The 26379-nt window shown below is 37.6% G+C and overlaps 2 protein-coding genes across 2 annotated transcripts in view; one reads left to right on the top strand and one right to left on the bottom strand.

Moving 5' to 3' along the window:
- The window catches only part of LOC139966891 (uncharacterized), a 40128-nt gene extending 30008 nt beyond the window's left edge, over window positions 1-10120 (top strand). The window contains exons 39-48 of the mRNA XM_071970351.1: window positions 597-837; window positions 2420-2554; window positions 3211-3333; window positions 3960-4087; window positions 4869-5115; window positions 6660-6741; window positions 7529-7578; window positions 8586-8974; window positions 9600-9752; window positions 9948-10120. Of these exons, the coding sequence (XP_071826452.1) occupies window positions 597-837; window positions 2420-2554; window positions 3211-3333; window positions 3960-4087; window positions 4869-5115; window positions 6660-6741; window positions 7529-7578; window positions 8586-8974; window positions 9600-9752; window positions 9948-10118 (1719 nt within the window). The 3' untranslated portion in view covers window positions 10119-10120. The remainder of the gene's footprint in view (window positions 1-596; window positions 838-2419; window positions 2555-3210; window positions 3334-3959; window positions 4088-4868; window positions 5116-6659; window positions 6742-7528; window positions 7579-8585; window positions 8975-9599; window positions 9753-9947) is intronic.
- Window positions 10121-10139: 19 nt separating this feature from the next.
- Window positions 10140-26379, bottom strand: part of LOC139966893 (D-ribitol-5-phosphate cytidylyltransferase-like) — a 38349-nt gene continuing 22109 nt past the window's right edge. Inside the window, exons 4-10 of the mRNA XM_071970352.1 lie at window positions 23971-24120; window positions 22526-22630; window positions 21154-21199; window positions 18942-19033; window positions 13057-13140; window positions 11600-11827; window positions 10140-11016 (exon numbers count right to left, since the gene is read on the bottom strand). Of these exons, the coding sequence (XP_071826453.1) occupies window positions 10915-11016; window positions 11600-11827; window positions 13057-13140; window positions 18942-19033; window positions 21154-21199; window positions 22526-22630; window positions 23971-24120 (807 nt within the window). The 3' untranslated portion in view covers window positions 10140-10914. The remainder of the gene's footprint in view (window positions 11017-11599; window positions 11828-13056; window positions 13141-18941; window positions 19034-21153; window positions 21200-22525; window positions 22631-23970; window positions 24121-26379) is intronic.

Raw genomic sequence — 26379 nt, 5'->3', positions numbered from 1 at the left:
CATTTCCTAGGTGTACTTGCAACGTTTCACTCATTCGCCCTTATCTTTAAAACACCCAAATTCAGTCAAACTTATGACAAGGCTTCCCATATTAAATACTTGTCCTATTTACAACAATGTCATCAGATATGTATGGTAAATTAAAAATAATTGTTCCACTGCTGACTAGGAAACTATAACCAATCGGGACAATTTTTTATGTACTGTACTTTTATATGTACCAATTCAAATTAATCGTATTGAGCAGTATAGGCAGGTGCAAAACTCCTTTATTTTGCACTGCAGATCGGGGGAGGGGGATGGTAAAATATTAAGTTGTCCAGGGACGGGGTGTAATAGGAGGGATGTTCACTCCCTTTTGAAAAGTTTTAGTAGAATGGAGGCAGCTTAGAAAATTGGTGTATTTTGCAATGTTTGGTGTTGTAACCTACAGTATATTCTGAATCAGTGGTCATGTGACTATCGGGAAGGTCAATAAATCCCAATTTTTCTTTATTTAAATGGGTCGTAATAACTAAGGTCATTAAGAAATGTATGACATCATGAAAAGCGTTGAATGACTGAGCAGTTATTAATATTTTCTGATTTATTTTCAGGTGGATGCTTTGTTCAGGACAACATCTATACTTGGCGATTATCTGGGATGCAGTGTGGAAGGATTTACCAATGTGTCTATGGGGGTCAATGTGGAATTCCGAGTAGACCTGATAGTGAATACGGAGTACGTTCTTGCTGACGTAGAAGAGGCCTTTGATAGAGGTCTCACTGGAAGGAATAAAGACTTTGTTGAGCCAGACAGCAGAGTTCTGAAAGTATCGGTCAACGTTACACTTCCATGTGAGTTCCCTTATCATTTGTCATTATTTGGGGGAGGGGGCACAAAATTTGTTCCAAATTCATATTAAATGTTCTAAATAAAATTAGGCCAAAACTGTGCAAGTTGGACTTCTTTTTATCCTTTATGTTAACAACCTTCATCATTCAGGTGATCAGATCTTTATGATTCTTTATTCTGACAACACTATCCTGTTCTGGGCCTTGGACCCTTTGTCAATTACTGCTACTCCATAACATAACACCATAACATTATCCTACCATACTTATCTTACTGTAATTCTACCTATCCTTCGCGACTGCAAAACTGAGACAGGCAGTGCATTACATTCTTTCTCACATTAATCCTCTTTTCGTCAAACTCAACACCCTCAATGTTTACACATCAACAGTCATAAAACTTCACCTTTAAGTGGAGTGACTGTCTCAAGTCTGCTAGCTTTAAAACTCGTTCCAAAGCTTTTTCGTTATCTAATTATTCCTAACTGTCTTTTATCCAGTTTTTTTTTTCTAATTCAATTTAGCCTGGTTTCGTAGAGATGTTGATACATAGTAGGGTGGACAGGGTGGGGTGTCCTTTGCTTCCTTTGTTTGTGTGACGTGAACAAATTTATATTCCTCACTTGATTCCATTCCAATCAATCAAAGAAAAGAGTTAAAGAGCCTTATGAAAAATTTAAAGTAACTTTGGTTTTGTTTTAAAACAATTACTTAGGTGAATGTTTTTCCTTGCTTTACTAAGGTGAATGTTCGAATGTGAATGTTTTGTGCTTAATAAATAATAAACGTATGAATTGTGTTGATATGGACGGTTCTCTACTTCTGTGTGACCTTCCTTCTGCCCATGGGGTACCGTCGCTTCCGTTCTGCTTCTGAATAAAATGGGTATAGCAAAATCAACAGTGATAACAACTAAACCCAGAGGTACTGGTAGCCTCCTTCACTTGGTCTTTCGACATGGCACAGCTCTCTCGGCCTGAATTATGTTTTAAATTCATACACCAAATAAAGTGTTGCCATTCCAAAATTTGTACTATAGGTACTCCCGGTATTCATTAGGTTTACCCTCTCCAGGAGGAGTGGCCGGGGGAGAGGAGAAGTGGGAGGGGAGAAGTGGGAGGGGAGAGAGGAGAAGTGGGAGGGGAGAGAGGAGAAGTGGGAGGGGAGAAGTGGGAGGGGAGAGAGGGAGGATTGCATGAGGAAGGTGTTTGTATTGGGAAGGGAGAAAGGATGACAAAGGTAGATGGAAAAGGGGAGGATTGCACGAGGAAGGTGTATGTATTGGGAAAGAGAGGGAGAATGAATGACAAAAGGAGAGGGAGGATTGGGGGAATGGGAGGATTACTTGACACTTTCAAGACTACTTAACTACTAATTAATGAACTGCCTTCCCCTGTGGCCTTAGATGAAATGAAGCAACACACCCTGGCTTCTCAAACCTAGTAGTCAATAAAATTCTAACTAAGATAGATTACGGAACTACAGGTGCAAGTACTGCTGATTCTATATTGACCGATAAAACATTGATGTGATAAGTTTGTGTCGATAATCCTAAGTCTTTTTTTTTTTTGTCTTTTTTTTGCAGTAATTGACCCTTGTGCCGAAGGAACTCATCACTGCTTTGAGCGTGGCTTCACTAAGTGCGTTTTCACGAGCAACAACAGCTTTGCTTGTCAGGACTGTAAGAGTGGATACCAGCAATTGAATGGCTCTTGTGAAGGTAGGGGTAGACGTTTTAATTAAACATATCCACCCTCTTTGTCTTAAGTGATTTTTTAGTACCATTCTTTTTCCATTACTTAATATAAACTTGTGGTGAAAAACAAAACCATCATATCTAGTTGTTGAACAATATCCAAATACTGGAATTTGTGATATAAGGTCTCAGATGATTCATTTTGCCTGAAAGTTTTGAAGTGATGTCGTAGTTCTTCCCCCTTAAAAGAATAGTTGAATGCCCCACTGCTCCTCAACTTTGTGCCCCCTCCCCCTGCCCTGATTCAGTCCTCCAGTTTTGTCACCCCTGATAGCAACATTCCCATAATATCACCCCAACCACAACTCAGGTACACTGGTAATCTCTTTCATAGTTTGTAGTTTTTATACATAATGTACCAGAACATGTATTATGTATAGACACGTAATTCTAATTTAATAAGAGAATTCAAATATGTCAGTTAGAAAGACCCCTTCACTCCCCACTAGGAAACACCCTTTCCTCCCCACTAGAAAAGACCCCTTCACTCCCCACTAGGAAAGACCCCTTACCTTGCCTCTACCCTTTCCCCTTCACCATGAGAAAGGTTGTAATTTCATTCATGCAGTATTTACATCATCGTGTCATATATGAAGTTTGTTTCTGTTCTCTTTTGTTAGATATCAATGAATGTCTGCAGAACCCCTGCGATTACTTGGGAGAAGCCATCTGTGTGAATACAGCTGGGTCCTACCGTTGTGAATGCAGTGATGGCTACATGCTTATTGAGGGGATCTGCAGTGGTTAGTATTTCTTTCAGTGTTGTAGTAATCCAAAGTGTATATGTGTACAGTAGGTTGAGATGTAGGCTTACAGTTGGGATATTGTAAAAAAACAGAAATGGTATTCCTATTACCCTCTCTGCCATCTCTCCTGGAGGAAAGAAAACATAGTATATCAATAATCAACAGACAGTCTGTGATTGACAACAACCGAGGTACTTCAAAACAATACTCTGCTTTTTCAAATTTCAAACTTGCTAGAAACATTACTTACCAGCTGCCAACACATCTATTGATAATGTCTGTCAGGGTATATCTTTTCATAATTTATCTGTTGACAATTCAGCACTGACTTGTGTGCAGCAAATTAAACCTTGTGAGAGATATTGGAACTGTTTGTGCCAGATTTTAATATCCTATCAGATATGACAATTATATCATCCCAGTCAGTTTTCTGGTTTTCATTTACTTGTAGAATTATTTTTTTATAGACTGGGTTATGATGCAATCATATAACCTTGTATATAGGTTATACAATATAGATTACTATATTGTATAACCTAGAGTGCAATTCATCTCTACCTAACATGAACTGAATTTGCCTTTGTTATAATTGAAGATTGTTGTCATTTTGTTTTTCTACACAGCTGCCTTAAAGTTCAGAGGTCAACTGTTGATTACAGAGGTCAATGCTACTCAAATATCAGTTCAGACAGTCAATATTGACATAAATGAAGACTCATATGATTCATATGCTACTACTGTTTGTTCTGTGGTAAGTTTGCATTTCTTTCATGCCACCCTCCCCCTCCCCCCCCCCCAACTGTGTAATCTTGTACACAAATATGTTCCCAGCTTCAGGAACCTCTGTTAATTAAATATCTTAATTGCCTCCCTTCTCAACAAGATTCTATCAACTTGGCCGATATACGAGCGAATCTTGTTTGATGAGCGGAAAGGCAGTTGAAGTGCTGCCATGACGAGAATTAGTCCATTAACCATAGGTTGCATTTCTCTCCTGCAAACAGACAGGTTAGTTGAAAAGAGTTGATTTGTTCACACCTTGCCATGTCTGACTTGATCTGATAGTGAATTGGCTACTAGCTGTGTGAAGAGTTGCATAATAGAGGAATAGGCAGCTCAACTAAGGTGCGAAAAGATGGGACTGATCACTCAGCTAACCAACTGGAAAAAACCTGGCATTCAGTACAAACGGCTGGTTTTTGGATGCATCCTATAGCTAGTGGACATTTTTGCCGCATGGCTCAGCATCCTGGAAAGGGGATAGCATGTCTAATTTTCACCAGTCTGCAAAAAATAGCAAGTGGAAATAACTGAACAAATTACAGGTTGAAAGAGGCCCCTCCCCTGATATCCCATGCCCATGGAATATGAAGCTCTCTTGAACAAAAAATAGTGATAACCATTATTGCAATTCAACCAGTTTACCAGAAGCCTCAATAAGGGACAATGTCAAAGGTAGTTGCCTCCTCTTGCCTAAACTTTATTAAGTGCAATCTACATTTCTAAGGGGCGTTTAATTTATTTTTTGTCAGGTCTCATACAATTTACTGACGGCTGCGCACATTGCTCCAAGCTATATGGCATGTGAAGTTCTGGGATTCCGGTCCGTTGATGGCGGTGAAGTTGCCTACTTTTCAATCGGCCTAAATCCAACAACTAACATCACAGAGGATGTCCTGGTTCAGACATTAGCCGATTCGTCAGATGAAGATGGCAGACTTTACTCTGAGCGTGAAGGAGAGAGTATTACCATTAACACCACTTCAATCGTCTTTCAAGGTAAGACATTGTCATTCATATGCGTAACAAATTCTCAAATCTGATTGGCCCGTGGTCAGCTGGCCGTGCATTAACCTATGGATAATACACAATAAACTCACTGGTGGTTGAATATAAATTGAAAACAAGAATAGTATCTCAATTAGCAAGCTTAATATTGATCCCAGCTAGCTGCCTAATGTATACTTCAAAGCAAACGAAGCAGATCAAGTATGGTATGGCAACAAGCCATACACACCACTTGTTCACACCCCTTGTCAAAATGATGACCAAAAAAGCAAACTTTCAGCCTTGAGATTACTAACCATAGTGTAACGGTCGTGGCTAGACGAAAATAAGGACGATTTGTACAGAGGTCGGGTTCACCGCAATTTATACTATTCGCAGACGCATGTAGACTCCATGGCTCCGTAAAACTATCGAAATACAAAAATAGAAAACTTACAGTACTTAGTACAAATTTTATCATTTTACAGTTTGATTTTGGCACATATAAAACTAGTCAAATTTCACTATTGCACAAACGTCAACCAACAAACAAACACAAAGAAAGCATTTAACTTATAATGTATAAGCACCAACATACCTTTTTTAGCCCTTTAACATCAAGAACATCATAAAAACCACTTCAACTGGTCCCTATTCAAAACAGCATTATATTACGAACAGCATTACTTTCTAACCCTTTCGCAAGATACAAGTAATTTCAGATGGCTGAATATCTGGCATATAAAATACTGTATACTAGTAGACCCAACCAACGCCAGTAGTCCTTTTTTTCATGTGTGCCCAATATATGTATATATTCCAAATGGACATTGAAAAGGACTAATTACATAACACAAAATCACAAGGGTTCAACAAGCCAAGTTCAAACGTGGACTGCAAGAATAAGCAGCTGAATCTGAACAGTTTGAAGCATGGTCAAACAAAGTAATACCAAATATTACGTAACAGACAACACTACGGAAACACAACTAGGACCTCATTTAGCTAGGCTGGATGTGAAACCATTTTTGTTATTAGTTTAAAGTGTCCATCGAAACAAAAAAGGCCAAATGTTAGTATCAGAAGTTATTGGAGGCTTCGAATCAAATGTCCTTAGACTAGCGCTCCAAGGAATCGAACCAACGAAAGACAGATGCTTCTTGCTTAACATATTGTTGTTCAATGTACTGCATATATAGACCGTTGATAAACCTCTTATTATAGCCACCATTCCCAATGGATAAGTGAGGCATAATGCCAATTTCACTTTTAATATGAATTAAAGTTATTAACTTTGGTGTAAAACTGGTACTCCATCCTCCATAATAAAAGCATTTTATGCAGCTCTTTGGGAACAAAATGGTCTTTGAAAAAGTCATGGTTATCTAAGCATGCTTTTGTCAGTACCATTCAAAATAAAGTTGCACAAAACAATGTAGGGTAAGGGGGGGGTGGGGGTATATTGTTGCACTGCTACATATAAAACTGCAAAATATTGTACAGGAATTTCTTCAGTAATTAAATTTATTTTCTTTACTCTATTTCAATACACACAGTTCTACCCATCACCTGCCCATCTGATTACTGTACTAATGGAGGTTCATGTCAACTGGATGAGGTCTACAATCTTTATTGTGTGTAAGTGAAATCAATGTTTCCAATCAATTTGGGGTTTTTTTATTTACTGTATTTTAAGGCCAGCCTTATTTTCGATATGAAGTTTTGTAAAAACTTGGACAAATAATGTTTTGGCCCAGGTGACATCGATACACGAATAGAATATTGGAATCCAACATTTCTTCCTGTTAAGTTGGTACCTCTCTTAAAACCTCCTCTACAAGAATATCAATGCTTTAAAGCAGGGGTGCATGAACCCTCAGGGGGTGCGTGAGTCCATCCCAGGGGGTTCGTGAGACGTTTCTGAAAGTCAAAACTAGCGTACTTTTGTTGAGCTAACATCTGATATGTCATATAATTTAGTAATGTACAAAAGTCTTACCTATCAACAAACTCTTTTCGCGTTCCATACGCATATGTTGCCATAGAAGTACCGTACCGTGCATGTGATACTTGATCATGTACAAAGCACTGTTATGCGTATTATAGTATAATAATGACTCAGATCGTGTCTCGAAAATATGGGGGTTCGTGGACAACTCTTACATCCACAGGGGGTTTGTAGGGGATAAAGTAAGGGAAACCCTGCTTTAAAGTTTCTTGTAGTTATATCACTTATGAGTAGGACCTCTTTATCTAGCGCCTCGTACAGATGAACAAATGGTTTACAAAATGGGTAGTCTTTAAATAGAAACTTGTTTTGCCTGTTATTTAGCTAAGTTAAATTCTAATTAGATAAGATCAAAGTGATATATATCTTCTAAACCCTAATCAGTCACTAAAGAAGTTTTGCTTTCTGTTATAACAGATGTCTGGACGGATACCTTGGAGACACATGTGAAACACAACCAACAACAGGTAAATATACCATTTAGTATATGTTCGTATAAAATCACACTCGTCAGGCTTCTGAATGGTACATTTGGAAGAGGGCAGTGACCTTACTGAGGGGCAGCTGCAGGGGGTGGTTGGGTTGTATAGCAAAGCAGTACATATTCTCATTGGTAAATACCAAACCCAGTTAGTTTTGGGGTTGCCATGTTAGTTACGTGTCCTGTGAGAAATAGGCATAGCTGACTGGTTCAAATTAGCATCAGTAAAGGGTATGAGAGCTAATCTAAAATAGTTCATTCAAAAAGGAGTTTCAATGTGATACTTGAAATATAGATGTCCCATGATGAGTAGCTGTGCCCTATTGTTCTTAGTTCTCATCTCATGAATGTTAATGAGTGGGCAGGGCTTAACGTAAAATTTGTTCAAACTGGTATGGTGATATGGACACATTTCCATGACGTCTTCAACTTTATGTCATTAATATTCATCAAATTGCCAGAAATGTCTTTAAAACACAAGTACCAATTGTTCCACGGGTTTTAGCCTTGGCATTTTAGATTTTGTCACACTACATGTGTACAATCAACCTTGTTGTTGTGTGCATATCATGACTATTAATCAGTAAACTTATTAAAAATAGTATGTCTAATTAGCTTTATGCATGTACTTAGATAATACAGTGTAATTATATAGATATATGCTTATGAGATCATAAAATTTGACCTCGTTAATATCCATGCATGTATCTGTTATACTACTATGTCACTAAATAGATATTGTCAACATGATAACTGATTCCTGGTACCTTTAAATGTTGCCACATTAGTCAATAGATAATCCCTCTTCAGTTTGGTGTGCACATGTTCATAAGTATTAACATGTACGGCTTACCACACTATATGTTAAGGTGTCGGACCTCTAAACGTTTTCATTTTCTAGTTTCTTTTGTTTCATGAATTCACTTTCTGTTATATTGTTAATAACTTCTTTGCAAATGATTAACGCCGGTCTCTTTTATTTGGAATTTTCAGAGATGCCGAGTCGAACCACGCCAATTGTTGCGATTATTCTTGGTATACTTGGAGGCATCCTGCTGATATTCCTCATCCTTCTGTGTTGCTTGGTCATCCTCATCTCATACAGCCAGAGGCAGCAACAGATTAAGGAGCTCAAGAACAACTATCTATTTGATAGGATGCCTACTCTGCCCTTCAGTGGCCTGTCCGGTGATAGCTTCACTAGTGAGGATGCCATGAGTGAAACCAGTGATTCAGTTATTAGCGATGAGACAATAAGAACCATCAGCAGCACGCAGAGTAGAGGGAACTCCTGGGAGATTGCCCGGAGAATAGAAGACATCGACGAAGATACAAGGATGCGCTATTTGATGGAAGTTATCAGAAATTCACCCTACATTAATGTAAGTTTAAACTACTGCAGACTTGCGATTGTAGGAAACCTTAGACAGGGTTTGGTGTACTTGATGCGTTTGTTGAACAAATGACCTTTGCTTCATGTATCGCATTTTAGGATTCAATAACCTTGGCTATTGGTTGGGTTTTTTTCACTAAAAGTAATTCACATGGCAAATTTGTCTTCTCTTTAAGTTGGTCTTGAATCGTTCCTCATTCATAGTTCCAAAATTGCAGGTTTTACTCATCTCTTGATTATCAATAGACTCACCGGGTGCTGATTTCTGTTGGAACAGGTACACCTCAGGCACTACATTAAACATTGGGTATGAAATTGTTCTTTCAGAGTTGAAAGGGCGTAGTAATATAACAGTTCTATCCTTGGGTGGTTTCTTTTCAGGCAACTTATTGAATACATGCAGTCCGTTTATGACTATTTCTTAATGTAGAAGCTCGGCCGAGAACGTCTCACCAGCTTGGGAAAACAGTGAAAAAGGGTATTGACACTTTGGTCCACCAGGTGTTTAAGTACCCCTGACTTGCCTCTTGCTGACAGAAATGTAACTATATACCTCTGCAGGATGATTATTTGAAAGGATTTTAATGGTTTTTCCATGATTTTGTTTAATGCAGGAACGTATGAGAGCTCAGGTACCAGCCTCTTTGTCAGAGTACATGCCATCACTTGACTTGGACACAATGTCAGCTGCATCATCAACTTCTTCATTTGTAAGGCCATACATTGCAACTGGTATGGAAGCATCTGAAAGCAGCTCCGAATCGTCTGTAAGTATTCACACTTTCTTAGGGGGGGGGGGGGGCGAAACTGGTCATCTCTTTCTGTTACGTTAACATGGACTAAAAAGGACCAGGAAAGCAACAGTTAATTGGTATCAGACATGTATTAATTGATCACGTACAACATTTTATTAGTAAGCATAACATCTTAAAAACACTCTCACTTTTCATCTTTTCTTGCAGATTAACTATGGAACTAGTAGACGAACCTTTAGGCTTCCAAGACCTAATTTGAGGAGGGTGAACTCTGTTGATCTAGAGCAAGTAACAGAAGAAGACGAAGAAGAAGAAACAGCACAGAGGTTTTCTGGAACTGATAGGAACCAAAACATTCTACCATTTGAATATTTTTGAACACTACTCCAAGGTGTGTGTTGGGGGAGGGGGGGTGATGCCTATGTATGATGTATAAAGTTAATAGTTAATTAAAAAATGTTATTTGTAGTGTAAACTTGTAATGGCAGCAAATAAACGATGTTATTTATAAAAACCAGTAGTGTTATAATTTATGCGTCTGTATCCATACTCAACAATTCGAATCCATACTCAACAATTCGAATCCATACTCAACAATTCGAATCCATACTCAACAATTCGAATCCATACTCAACAATTCGAATCCATACTCAACAATTCGAATCCATACTCAACAATTCGAATCCATACTCAACAATTCGAATCCATACTCAACAATTCGAATCCATACTCAACAATTCGAATCCATACTCAACAATTCGAATCCATACTCAACAATTCGAATCCATACTCAACAATTCGAATCCATACTCAACAATTCGAATCCATACTCAACAATTCGAATCCATACTCAACAATTCGAATCCATACTCAACAATTCGAATCCATACTCAACAATTCGAATCCATACTCCACGCGGAAACCCGTCCGTTTTCTACCCAAGTCCAGTCCGTTCTCTATGCAAGTCCTGTCCGTTCTCTACCAAAGTCCCGTCCGCTCTCTTGCGCAAACAGTAGTAGAAATACACATACTTAATAATAATATGCCTGCAGCCTCCTTAACACTGGCAAGAAATAGGCTGTGTTTATTACTTAAATAGTACTACTTAGAAACACCATGTCGCCTGAAAGATCCAATCTTCTACGTAGCGTATTACACAATCGTCTGGAAGGGCTCATGGTAAGATAAATACTTGTCCATTCATACTGGAATTCTTGTCAAATACTAACTTTGCTGCAAGTCTGCTGACTTTGGAGATACAATTAGTTGCTGATTCCTGTTAATAAATAGAGAATAAATACATGATATTATGTAGAAATATGCAGTGCTTTCTTAGGATACCAATAAACACGTGACACTCTTAAACATGTAACAGGCTATGATGGTGTTGCAACGTTTGGATTTGGGGCTGAAGTAAATCTAGTGAGAAAAAGACGTGTTTTACAATGCATTTTGGAACAAGCCATCATTATCAGCCTAATTATGCATTATGCCTCAGATGAGAAAGCTGTAAAACAGCAAACAGAGAGGTAAATAACAGTACAATGCACTCTTCATACACTGCCAAATGATGAGCATTTGTAAGAATCCTGAAAAATAATCATTTCCATTAAGCCACTAGAAGATAATCAGTCCAAAAGGCAACCTTATTTGCCAGCTTAGCACCTAACGTGATTATGTGTAACCTATACCATATACAATAACCTAGAATGACAAAGTCCACTTCTGCCGTATAAAATGGAAGCATCGGATCACTTTCCTCCCAGAGTTTAGGCATCTAATCATGCTATGTATTAGCCCTGTGTCCTAGTACAATGTACAAACGTGTCCTAGTATAATGTACAAAGTACAAAAATTACCGCCTCGTTTTCTTCCCAGAGGACAAAATGTGTCAATTTTCCCGATTCTTCGTGATCGCTGCTGCGTCTGAGTTTCTTAGCATGATCTCTCAAGTGACGGTAGTCTAAGTCTGTCAGTTCTTGATGACACTGTATGACCACTGTCAATGTTGATTGCACATCTTTAAGAAGACTGAAGGCGGAGTAGACTTCTCGGAAAGACTCGCTGAGAGGAGCTGATACGTTCTCCTGTTTGAGCACAAAGATAGGAAACAATCCAAATAAAAATAATATACTCTCGATTGACATCAAGAAGTACTACTTCTTGAACCAAAATGAACCTTAAAGCATGTCCTTTTGCTGATAAATTGTTAATTTAGTGGTGGTTTCACATGCAGTAAAGGGTTCTTACGTACCACTTATCAAGACAAGTAGGATTTTTATTGAAAACATGTAAAACTTAGAGTACTTTGACCTACAGGGTAGAAATGGGGTCACTTTTACTTATATGGCACATTTCTAAAAGCTAATACGCAATCGATCCCAACAATCTTAATCTTGTTTGGTTCTATTGCATACTTTTTGTCAAAACTTAGACATTTTGCTGGTTTACATGTTTTATGTGATCACTTTGCCTAGCACCATTTTGTCACAGATTTTAGGTCTCTACCCCTCTCTCTCAAATAACATTTCCGTAGCATGGAGAGCCGTTCGAAGGACACAATTAACAAATACCCTTGAGTTCTCAAGAGCAAAAATGGTTCACTGCGTAAAACTACATTGTTTTTCAGTACGGTGTGTTGCAGTTAAGACATTTGCTCGTGCTTGTATCTGCTTTCTATACATGGGACACCGATGCTATCGTTTGAATTTTCATTAGCTCGAGAAATTTTGGAACAATGCTGGAACAGATTGTTTATTAATGCTTAATAGGCCACTGCCCTAATGCACTTTAAGCAATAATCAATTTTAATCTGTATAAAACCGACAGGATATGAATGTTACAGGTAAAATAAAATCAGCATAATGTAAGGCACTATTGTGTCTGAAGCAATATCTAATGGACATAGACAAAATGTTTGCAACAAAAGTACAGGACTCTGTAAATATGGTAAACACCTAACACACAATGTATATTCTTGTAACTATAGCCGAGGCAAAGACTGCACAATATTAAATTAATCCTGATTGAGGTTGGTCATTGGATAAGTTACCTAATTTATATATTGAACTTGCTTCACTTCACCAATCAAAGAGCCTATATCATCTGTTGATCATCTGTATTATCTGATGATGAAACAGCTAATGCTGAGGACATTCACATGTTTGTTATGTGTGTAAAGGTACTACAGCTTGCACAGGCTCTGACTGGTTGGCAACATGTAGAGCAAATTCAAGCTTTGGATAATAGCAGTGTTGCCAAGGCCCCCCTGACTGAATGAAAGTTTACAGTCAAAGAAGATCTACAGTGAACTTACCTCTATTGAATGATTTAAAATAAGGACCACAGAGTTGATTTCCGCATCTATGGAGATGTTGCCAATACTCTCACCTTGTTTTACCTACCGAACAAGAAAATATGAGCTTAAACTTCACAAATGCAAAATTTGAAAAGGAAAGAATCCAAAGTTTATAAATAACTGTTAAGTATTACATCTGAACAGTTCTGTTAACAAAGATGGTGTTGTCACTGTATGGAACGGTATCAGAGCTTAGAAGTTCATCAGCGATCACCAATCTTTAAGTCTTACTCAAAGTATAAACCAGACTGACAAAATCTGCAGTGATCGAGACTGACTGACTGACTGTGACTGACTGTCTGTACCTTGGGCTAGGGTTAGGGTGCAGTGACTGACTGTAACCGCAGAGGTGATGACACTGCTCATTAAAGGAGAAACAAACCCGACTGTTATTGAATTTATGAAAGGTTCTGATGAACAACTAAGACATAACCTAAAGAGCTAAAAAAGAATTACTACCATAAGAGAGATGCCATAGTTTTGACATGATCCTGCCATACAAATTATAGTACAGTCTGGAATTATGAGTGAGTATGCTTCCCTCTGTTCTAGGTCGTGCAGAGCCAATCCTAGCTTGTTAATGAAACGTGTTCCAACAATAGCGTTGAATTGGACTTCCCAAACGACTAACCACACAGCAGAATAACGGGCTATCTTTTCTGTTATGTTGAAAATCCCCTATGTACAATGGCACAGATTCTTAATTGGCCAACTATTGAACTACCAATAAATACCAGTCTGTGATCTATTAAAACACACTACCTGTATCGTCGATGACCACAATCCCGGGAAGAGTTTTTCCCTATCATACGTCAACATTTTGATTCACTGCTCACACAAAAGTCTTGTGGGTACATGCTACAAAGTAACTATTTATCTATTTACATCTCAACCAAATCCCATACAGTGCCTAACACATGGACTAAACCTGTCTAGGTTTATCAAAACTAAGGCAGTAGAAATGTTTAAGGTCTAGATTTTGTCTAGGTCTAGGTATTTTTTAGAAACACAGATTGTAGGTGAGAATTAAATATATGTGTAAGAAAATGTTGAAATCACAAGAACAGAATTATTGCAAATGCTGTTGGGAATTAATAAGGATCTTCTTATGATAACCAAAAGTATGTCTGGTTTTACTCTATTACAATATTGAGATCATTCTGAGACATAGAAATTATTCCATGATATATTAATATGGACTAGAAGGGTTTAAGTATAGGAATTTTATCTGTACAATTTTGTGGAATTGGTACTGTAGTCTAAGTCAGGTAGAGTATGTTGGATCATCTAAAAAATGTAAATTGGAAACCTGCACTGTTGAAAAAAGCCAACAGTATCTCTACTTCCGAGTGGTAAGGCCCCTCTAATTTACTATTACTCTGTGTCATGATTCTTGAACAAAATTCACAAAAGACAGAGTCTGTGCACGAAAACCAAACAACTTGAAACATGACAAAGTGTTCAAAGTCTAAATTGATTCTAGAACTAAAAGATTTGACATTTTGGCATGTTTCTCTACAAGTTCCAGTTACTTTGAAGATACTACATTCGCCATGAATATTAAATAGGAAAAGCTGTCAATGGTGAACTGCGATAAAACTTAGACACCTTGTGCAATAGGAATCACTGGCATGTACATATATACATGACAGGGCCTCCTCCCTGCTGCAAAGTACTGTATTTTATATTATTAGATTTCAGTGTATCAATGACCAACAGAAAAATTCAAACTGAACACAAAAACTGTCAATTCACACCTCCGGCACATGTCTTAAAATTTTATTTGTGCAAGCAATTAATTATCAATTATTGGTTCAACGAAGCCAAATGGAATGAGTCTAAGCCTAAGCGTAAGCGGGGTAGGAGAGGAGGTAAACTAGTTAAACTACGTCGTAGACAATGTAATGCCCCAGTGCCCAGTGTTATTCTGGCTAATGTTCAGAGTCTTTACAACAAAACTGGTGAGTTATTTTCTAGAATTGCAAATTTACGTGACTATAGCGATTGTAATGTGTTTTGCCTAACTGAAACATGGCTGACTTCAGATCATCCTGATTTTTATACTATAACCACTGGGGTTTACGATCTATCGGCATCATCATGATCGTCAGATTACGGGGAAGTCTCAGGGCGGTGGAGTATGTTTCCTTATCAACAAGAAGTGGTGTACCGATGTAAGAGTAATTTCCCAAGCAACCACCCCGGACTTGGAACATATTATGATTAAGTGTAGGCCGTTCTATCTTCCACTGGATTTTTCATCAGTGACTTTGACAGCAGTTTACATACATCCCCGTGCAGACACAAATTTAGCATTGGAAAGCCTACGGAGATTATTTTAAGGCCAAGGATGAAGCGTATCGGACCAAAACCACCGATCCGGATCCTTACCACCGAGCTAAGTCTGAACTCCGGAAAGCCATTAAGAACGCTAAGAGAGCCCAGATGGATCGCACTGAGCAAAAGTTTCAGACCGCTAACTCGAGAGAGGTATGGGCCAACATCGAGGCAATTACTCAATATAAAGGGGTAAAGAGGTCAGTAAACACTGATGATGCAGCATTGCCGTTTCGACAGAGGAAATAGTAACCAGCCGATCCCAGTGAACAACGGACATGCTACTGCACCATTTAATATCGACGTAAATTCGGTAAAATATAAATTTAAGCGGCTAAATGAACGTAAAGCTGCTGGGCCTGATGGTATCACCCCCAAGCTGCTGAAGATATGTGCCGAGCAACTCGCTGAAGTTTATACAGACATCTTTAATTGGTCACTTAGCTCATGTGAGCTTCCTAGGTCATTCAAAGACGCAATAATAGTTCCAGTTCCAAAGAAGGGAAACATATCATGTTTAAATGACTATCGACCAGTTGCACTAACATCTGTACCAATGAAAACGTTCGAAGGCTTTATTTTAGCTTCTCTTAAGACTCTTTTACCTGCTGATTTTGATCCATCCCAATTTGCATATCGCGCAAACAGATCAGTTGAAGATGCTATTTCCGTATGGTTACATGAAACTTTTGCCCATTTGGAAAAGAAATGTTCCTACGCCCGAGTACTTTTTATTGATTACAGTTCTGCCTTTAATACTATTATTCCTTCGCGGTTACATTTTAAATTATTAGAACACCTCAACTTTCCTGTGTCTATTTGTGATTGGATTTTAGATTTCCTTTTATGTCGCAGACAAACTGTTAGAGTAGGCAACATTCATTCAGCATCTATTGTTTTAAACACTGGTACTCCTCAGGGTTGTGTTTTATCACCGCTATTGTACTCTCTGTTAACGTACGATTTCAGAGCCGCCGATCAGAACTCACGAATCATCAAATTTGCAGACGACACTAAAGTGACTGGTTTGATTATCAACGAAGATGAGAGTGGCTACCGTGACGAAGTGGATCTCTTGGCGAAATGGTGCACCGATAACAACCTGATTCTGAATGTGAACAAAACTAAGGAATTAATTGTGGACTTAAGACGAAACAAAAATACAAAGGACCCCATCATTATAAATGGATCTGTTGTGGAACAAGTAAACACATTTAAGTTGCTAGGCACGTTTATTATGGACAACTTATCATGGAACACAAATACTGATGAGATACTGAAAAAGGGACGACAGAGATTATTCTTTTTGCGAGCTCTAAAACCGTATGGTGTCAGTCAGAATATTTTAATTAACTTTTATCGTGCTATTATTGAAAGTATTTTAACTTTAAACATTTTAGTCTGGTTTGGTCGCGCAAGTAAGCATTATCTTAGGAAACTAGAATCTGTCATAAAAAACGCGGAGCGCCTCATTGGCACATGCCTACCGTCCCTTCACTCACTCTACCAGGAGCGAACGTTAAAACGTGTTGAAAATATATTGAAAGATGATTACCACCCAGCAACTGATTATTTCAAGTTCCTGCCTTCAGGCAAAAGAATGCGTACTTTTAGGGGTTCGAAAAGATTTACCGACAGTTTTTATCCTTCTGCTGTAAAGATATTCAATACGCACCAAAACCAAGAAATAATTTTAAACTTTGTAGACTTTATATTGGATTTGAGGGCATTTATATATATTTGTACTCTTTTATAGTTTGTAGGTACATTTTATATTTTGTTCATCTTAATATTTTCTAGGAACGTTTTCATATCTCTGTGCATTATTATACGTCTCATTTGTTGTTTACAATTTTTAATGTTTTGAGCTCTTGTTTTCAACCAATTTCCATTGTATTTTTATATGATTGGCTGAATAAATATCTATCTATATCTATATATCTATCTATCAAAAGTAAAAAACTAAGATGTTTGGGCACGCATGACAGAATGCCTCAGATGTTTTATGGCATTAGGAGTGGGGGACAATGTTGTAGGTGTTCTTTACTATTTTATTCAATAGTTTAGTTTACTTCTGGCCCTATTTATACAGTAGGGCAACTTACTGTATTTCCAGGGTCTGGTTTGATAGCGATGGCTAGAGTTAACTAATAGAGTATGCAAGTTATATGAACTAGTTAATGTACTGTCATTGCCTTCCATAATATGTTGGTGGGGAAGGTACAACTACAGATATAGTGGAGTTGACTAATCATGGCTTGCTTATCATGCCCATACCTGTAAATGGTAAAATGATTATAGCAAAATAATTAACTTTACTGGGATACTAGCTGGAAACCAAATTTTCTAGAACTTAATGGATTTATGCAACTTACTTAGCAATGCCATTACGCTTAACTCTCTTTACTGTTCAACTTGACCACACAGACTAAGCCATTGAGCCTATTTGTTCAGAAACAAAACAACAGGAGATGGAAGCAGACATCACATGGGCACTGCAGAATCACAAAGTGGAAATAACGGATTTTAAAAAGGACTTTTCCTGAAGTTGGCATTGATACGCATAAATAGGTGTTTACAGGACATCAATAATGTTGTTAAGTGTAGTCTCACAGTCTATTTAATATATATACCTTTAAGTTCCTAGCCCTATTTATATGTAGTAAGAAGGAATGCAGTTCGTGGATCAGTTAAGTGTCTTTTGTTACAGCTCTGCTTCAGACTAATTGATAGGTTAATCAGGTTGTATTGTTAGTAATCTTGTTTTCTGTATATATGTACTGTACAGTTTTTCCTCAGTCTCTGTTATACTCTTATAGAGAGAACAAGTTGTGTGCAGCAACAGACTGTAATATACTCAGCTGTCTCATGCATATTCTCTAGCTAACTCTAACAAAGAAGAAAAGGAAAAAACCCCATTTTGAAAGCCTAGGCATACATATAATACAGCCAGGAAGGTAGTTATTTAGCCTAATAGATTGTTACTTACACACTTCAGGTTTAGTTCTTTTTGGGATTTCGGGGAAAACCACGGATTTCCCTTGGCTGAGCAACCCACCTTACAGTTCCAAAGTAACCTAACATTTGAGCTGCATGGAATGCGATAATCTCAGTTATCACACTCCTTTCCTTTTGTCTAGGACTGCAATTATCACAATCATTGCCACTTAATTGCGTTATCGCATTCCAAGCACATTGCAAAGGTGAGCTTTTTCCACCGCGACCATAGCTGGAAATGCCTTTGAGGCTGCATAAGCTTTGAGAGGTATAGGGCTAATCACCTCATTAATGTCTGCAGACACAGTAGTTTGTTGAAATCTTCAGTTAGCATTTGTTTTTATGAAGACCCTCAGGTATACATGGTTTGACACGGTATGATTGTTTTTAATATTCTCCTCATTATTCAAAACTTAAATATGACCATTCAAAACAAAGAAATGCAGCCCTGCGCCAAACTAAAGGTGTCAGAAATGTCACCGACATAGTAGTTCTACAATAAAACATACCTCAACTTTGTGGGACACCAATTGTCGACATATTTCTTCTGATAGTTCTGTTTTTCCCTGTTGACATATGACCATGGTTCTTACATTCTGTTCTGTTTTTGGAGAAAAAAAAATCACAGATCGATCAAGATTCTCAAGTAGTATAATTATGATTGCAATTTTCATATAAATATAAATCTATGATGAATATAGTTTACAGTATAAGGTTATCATACAGGACAACATTTACACACTGGATAACAAGAAGTGACTTCATTAACAAATAGAGTCTATATTCTAGCCCCCAACAACGCTTTACAGTCAAATTTCTTATCCAAAATGTGCAATTGTTGGAAGACTTCAGATCTACAAATGTACAATTGACAGGTATGACTGATAACTTAACTTTGTAGGAAGATGAATTTAAGCACTATCAGAGAACAGGTAAAATCTCTGGGATAAATTATCTGTATCGTATTGGACAACGATATATTAACAGTGCTATATATAACTGCAACAATGTACAGTAGCCGTTCACAAAACCGTCGGGGTCAAAAGCGTCGGAAAGGGTCCGAATATGTCTAAATTGACAGTTTGAAATACAAACGTCGGTTTCTAGATGATTAAAAAGGGCGTCGAGTAAGGAACGTACTGCTGGGATTAAATTCCTGGCAGTCTTTGCGAACTAAAAATTGCGGTCTCCACTGCTCCGAGTTGTGGTTACGTGATAAACTTCTACAAGGCAACAGACATACAGGAAACAACATTCAGAAAGGAGAATCCTGGTAGCACGCAGATGATGCCTTGTAGAAAGTAAGGTATGAGAATTTTGTTCATGTTTCTGTTTTTCTCTTTGTTTTGTTGATACATTTGTAAGTCTGCTTTGCACTTACACTAGGCCTACCAGAAACTGACAGACTATGGTTGACTGTACTGTGGGGACTAATACTACAGAGTTCAACTGCTCGTGCTTTGAAGGTTATTAATGAAGCCATATATGGCCATTACCTTTATGAATAAAAGGAACAAAACTTTATTCAGCAGGATTTGCCAAAATGATTTTGAATACAATCGATCCATCTATAGTAGTTTTGAGGAAATCAGACTGACTTTGCTTGGCTTAAAACTAGGGTACCATTTCCACAAAATTATACCTATAAAATGCAAAGTTGGGTTAATTATCCCCTTAACCGCACCCCCCCCCCATTATCCACCCTATCCCTACCACCTCTGGTTGGCACTGACTACCTCCCCTTAATAATAAGTGAACTTTCTACATGTAGCAAGTTATCTTAGGATGAATTAAAATATGTGAAAGCTGAAAGACCTGACGCATTTAGCTTTGCTGTCTTTTAGATTTGCTGTCTTTTAGATTTGCTTTTAGATTTGCTGTCTTTTTAGATTTAAGATTTGCTGTTTAGATTTGCTGCTTTTAGATTTGCTGTCTTTTTAACTTACTAACTAATGCTTTATTAGTAAATTACAAGTGAGGGATAAGTATACCTTTAACCTATCCAATTGGCCATGTTCCTAGGACCTGGTACATGCACTGATTAATAAACACAAAAAAACTAAAAACTCTAAAACTATGTTTGACCAGGAAGATTATTAGCAATTTTTCCATGCATTGTGATAGCAGCAATATCTTTTCATCGCATGTTAAACGAATCTTAATTTAAGGACAGTTCAAGTGTTATGCTGCTATATAAAGTCTAAGAAAGGCTTGCGAGAAGTTGACAGGTGTGTGTAAAAGTTTGCCATTTCACAGGGCTTATGTTTCACCAGTGTTTTGGCCTATCAAGAACATCGACTTTGTTCCATGCATTTAGGGGAACTAACATCAAATATATCCCTTCATGGAAAGACAGCTAGTAGTTTCTTTAGGGATAATAGGGGATTACTCTGATGCTTTTTCAGAGCTCAAAATGTGAAACGGTCAGAAAAGTCTGTCGAAATGTGTCAGTTTTCGTCGCAAAACATTGCTTCTGTCAGGCGAGGTAACTTTGACTTACTAAATACTGTAAAGCAGGCTTTATACACAGAAAGTCAGAAACTATGTAGTTATTTTATAAGAGTTCACAGCCATCAAAACTTCTACACAAATTTAATCATGAACTTGACCTTGAATCTGATTCTGAAACCTTTACATCATTCTTGCGGCAATTAAGGGCCAAACATTACCCTCCAGTCCATGTCTTCAATAAGGTATGAGAATGATACATCTTCAACTCACCTCTTGCTAGAGCCTCTGCAGCATGAATATCTTTATGATAAGTAACCTGAGAGGAAAAACATTGAAGGATTGACAATATGACTGTCATGAAACACAAGGTCTAAATCGTTTGAATCCTTTCCCTTAAGATGTCTACACAGTTTGCAAAATGTATCCTTTCCTAGGTAGCATATACACAAACAGGGAAACAGTTATCTATTGATTACTGACACTGGCAATACAAATGCAAACCTTCAGCAGTGTTGTGGTATCAGGGCTTCTTTATAATTTCAGATGAGTGATCTACCTCAAAGCCTATAAATAATGAAAGGGTAATCACTCTATGCAGTAACGGAAACCTTGAAAATGGAGTAACGGCAAAAAGACCCTCTCAAGTGTGACTCTAAACTTCCCTGAGCTAGTCTGACAAAGCTTACGGTTTATTTCAGACGACCGAGACTATTAAACCAACCACATGAATGTTTAGCACACAGGAATGTTATATTGCACTATACTGATTGAAGTTGTACAGGGCTAAATACATCACTAACTATACCTATTTATGGAGACTTGTTTCATCAGTAGCCAATAACTATTTTCTGATGATTTGATTGGTTTGCACTCCTAATCAAGCTATCTGCAAATATTTTAGATACTCCACACTGCATTTTATGCAAAGCTGTTAGTAGAGCTTTCAATTAGTGTTAACCTGCCTTTTACTGCATGGAGAGATTGAGATCACCTTATCATATGGTTATGCAAAAATTATCATATTAGGACGTTTGTCACATTTTCACCACCCAGTGGATAATGCGCCAATACACCAGCAGCCGCTGTTATCTTTTCAGTACTAGCTCAAGAAAACCTATTGATCGCATTCATGTGGAGGTTGTCAATTTTTGTAATGCATTAATGACTCTATTCAGGGAACTGTCAAAACATTGTTACAGATTACTTCAAAGCTACTGGTGAGAGCACTGTGCAAAATAAGTTACTTTCGAAAATCCAGGGACAAAATTTAACTACAATTGCTCAAGACTGAAATGTATGATTCTATCAAACACTACTTAATCTAAAACGTAGTAACGATTTTCATTTTGTCATTGGAGGAGTGTCATTGCAACCTCCCACTGGTATGATCAGAGCTACAGTAGAAAATGGCCAACGCAAGGCCACGAAACTTACTACTAGTGTAACTCAATGTTAGTGTAACAACCAATTGGGGCAATTACCTGACATACACGCATACATGCACAGGTACAGGCATACATACATGCATAAAAACATACACGCATACACACACACATACATACATTCTGATACATAAAGATGGAAATATAAGAATACGCTGAGAGTCATGTAATATTGAAATAGGTAGCGAGAAGTTACTGACCTTCCAAACCTCATCAGGAGCAGGAACTAATTTGGCTTTAACTCCACAATGCTTCAAAGCTAAATCCAGGCACTCAGTTCCTTTGGCTAAATCCAGTGCTGAAATCTGCAGGAGGAACATAGAGAGTGAAATTTGGTGAGTACTGGACTCCAATGACTGGAAATCATAAGCTAACGGCATTGTCAGATTGCATCGGGCTGTGTGTTGCAATCCATCTACAGTAATATTGAATTCTATATAAAGATAAACCAACTGGTCTACGAAATGCACTATCTGTCACTGCTTCTTGGTTTGCTGTCAAGTCTGAAGTATTTGAGTGTGAGATAAGACCAAGTCCTTTACAATCTGAGTCCAAGATCTATGACTAAGTCTTTACAGTCAGAGTGCAGGAGAAGTCAAAGTTTCCTACGGAGTATATATATAAAATTAATGGATTGGACAGCAATATATTTAGGAAGACCAGCTTAAACACATGAGCTGTCAACAACATTCAGTCATAAATCCAAGACTAAGACAAGTCCTTTAAGTCCAGACCGAATATCCAAGACCGATAAATGCACAAAGACTGGTCGATACACAGAGGTAGGCTTCACTTAATCAACACTGCTACTTTTAAAGGTACTTGAAATTTTCACAGGTACAAGAAATGGCTTCACTGGTATGTTCTACTAGTGTAATGCGATTTAAAACCAATATTTGGACTTTCCTATCATTTGCAACTCAACACAGAAATGTATGAAGCAGATTACTGAGTACCTACCCCATCATAGGCAGTATGAAACAGATTATTGAGTACTAACCCTATCATAGGCAGTATGAAACAGTTTTTGAATACTAACCCTATCATAGGTAGATGCAGCAGGTTAGTGAGCACTTACTCTATCATAGGCAGTGAACAGGTTATTGAATACTTACTCTCTCATAGGCAGTATGCAGCAGATTATTGAGTACTTACGAGTACTTACCCTATCATAGGTAGTATGCAGCAGATTATTGAGTAATTACTATATCAAAGGCTGTATGAAACAGGTTATTGAGTACTTACCCTATCATAGGCAGTATGAAGCAGGTTAGTGAGAACTTACCCTATCATAGGTAGCATGCAGCAGATTTTGAGTACTTACTCACTCGTAGGCAGTTTGAAGCACGTTATTGAGTACTTACCCTATCATAGGCAGTACCGCAGTAGGAAACAGATTATTGAGTACTTACCCTATCATAGGCAGTGTGAACAGATTATTGAGTACTTACCCTATCAGTGTGCAGCAGATTATTGAGTACTTACCCTGTCAAAGGTAGTATGCAGCAGATTATTGAGTACCTACCCTATCATAGGCAATATGTAACATATTATAGAGTACTTACCCTATCATAGGCAGTATGAAACAGGTTAGTGAGTACTTACCCTATCATAGATAGTGTGCAGCAGATTATTGAGTACTTACCCTATCATAGGCAGTTTTAATGACATCTAGGGTGAAGGCTTGTGGAGTATGACTGGCAGCATGGACTGACCTATTCAGAGCTTGGTCTAAAAATCCATCTTCTGTAACTGAAAGTACTGTAGACACCAAACCACAGACAGCACCACTAGCCTGAAAGTTAACATGAAGGAAAACCATGCAGTATTAGGTCAGGGTCAAGGGAAATGTAACATTTGGGTTGAAATTGGAAATTGTACAGAACATGATCAAATGTGGTATGGCTAGATAGTTAAAAGAGTTATATTTTACCACTGTGCTTGCAGAACAAAAATATAGTAATTTAATAAAAAGTTATAGACACTTATAACACATGGCAATTTGCACTGTTGTTACTCCAAAAATTCTTGAATCCTGGGGATACTTTTTAAACCAAATTTTACCTAGTACAAAGATGACTTACATAACCTAGTAGTTATGGTCAATATTATGCATACCACAGGAATCACTCCCCTTCAATGTCTATAACTTAACAATTAGCAGTAATTGCTAATTACCTGATTTGTCCCTCCGTTACCTGTCCCTCCGTTACCAAACAAATACATTTTTTCTTTTTTTCTTAGTCAATCAATGCTGGAAAATTTCATAATTTGTATATAACACTTGCTTAGGATTAACCACTCAAGAAATATTAAACCATGGTGTTAGCTATTTATTATGCTAAAATAAAAAACAAGTAAACTAGTGTCCCTCGGTTACCAGTAACGGAAGGACAGTTGTTTAACTGCTCTTGTGCACAGATTCCTGGGAGTTTACTTGCTACTTGTTGTGTTCTAAGTATGGAATTCTTGACTTCCAGTTTATGTGAAGAGAACAACAGCTTGACTAGCATTAACATATTCCTCAGGAATGTGAAGTCATAGAAGTCAAGAAAAGCTAATTTTGAGTTAGGAAAAAACCACACCACAAACATCAGCTGGAAGGTACGGAATGGAAGTTTTCATTCATACACCAGATTTCTGTTGATGCCAACCAGTTAAAAACTGTGAGCTATATTTCAGCTGTGAGCATCAAGGACATTTTCTTCCATTTGCAAGAGCCCCCAAAGCCACTTTCCTTCAGCAGATGCAAAATCAAAGCTTGTTGATCAAGATTACAAGAAAATACTAGAAGAGTTTGCAGACATGTTCAAAACATAGTTGTGATTGGAATATTGTTTTTTATATTTATTTTCATGATATTGTTTTGTTTTGATTATATCAATATTGCTGGTAGTTAATTCAACTATAGTTTCTAATCAACAGATTATATCCAGGCATACTGAACCTTTTAGCAGTATAGTAGCTGCTGTAACTGTATCATTTGTCTCATAATTTGTGTATTATTATTGTTGATAGTTGTTAAATTGTTTTAATACCACTGCATTATTACAATATAGTTTTATCATGAAAGTAAGAAGTTACCTCAGCATTTCCCTTTTAAGCCCAGTATCAATTTACTGCACCAATTGGTTTCTGCAAAGTACTATAGTATTTGGAAGACAAAATGTGATTGGCATACTACTGTTATTTTCTGCACAGTACCTGTGCACTGTCTACTGTAAATATGTGATTTACTGACTTGTTTCAAACTGCACTGTGTCCCTCCGTTAACATCGGAATTGTCCCTCCGTTACTGTAGAAGATCAAATGTAGATTTGACAGTTGATGCCTGTTCATTTAATTTTCCCTTGGTGTATGTGAAGCAAAGTACCAGCCAACACATGATATAAGTTACATGGTCAGTGCAACTTAAGAACAGTGCATTTGGCATCTTCAAAAACAGTGTGAAAACACATGTTAATTTGGTGTCCCTCCATTACCGTGATGTTTTTCATGCCATATTTTCCCTACAGTAACAGCCACAAGAATTTAGTTCACGGGTATGAAGCAAGTAACTACCCGTCTACATAACCACACAAGAAATTGCAAAATACTCCCCTCAAACTATAGCAAAAAGAGACAAAATGTGTGTGAAATACAGTCAAATGTCCCTCCGTTACCGCTTGACCCTGCCCATTAACTTCATCCACCAGAAGTGACTGTCGTGGTAAAGATAGGCATTTTCTTATGAATACATTGATGTGATTTTGCTGTGGCTAGTGGAGTTTGTGTGTGGCTTGGTTATTTCCCATAAGGATGTTACTGACATCATTCTCAAGTGGATGTTGTGTGTGGCTAGATGTGTTCCTAAGTACACAATTACACAGTTTGTGACTTCTATCACTACAGAACTTATTTTATCCAGAAGTGGATGTTGTGTGCAGTGAGCCATTTTCCTATGCGGACGATATTGATTTCTTACAGAAGTGGATGTCAAAGGGTGGCTAGATGTTTTCCTACAAGACCAGTACACATTTTGCAGCTGTTATGAATACAGAGCTTACTTTATAAA

This window comes from Apostichopus japonicus, chromosome 4 (assembly GCF_037975245.1).
Source record: "Apostichopus japonicus isolate 1M-3 chromosome 4, ASM3797524v1, whole genome shotgun sequence".
Lineage (NCBI taxonomy): Eukaryota > Metazoa > Echinodermata > Holothuroidea > Aspidochirotida > Stichopodidae > Apostichopus > Apostichopus japonicus.
This window is presented reverse-complemented; position numbering and strand designations above follow the sequence as displayed.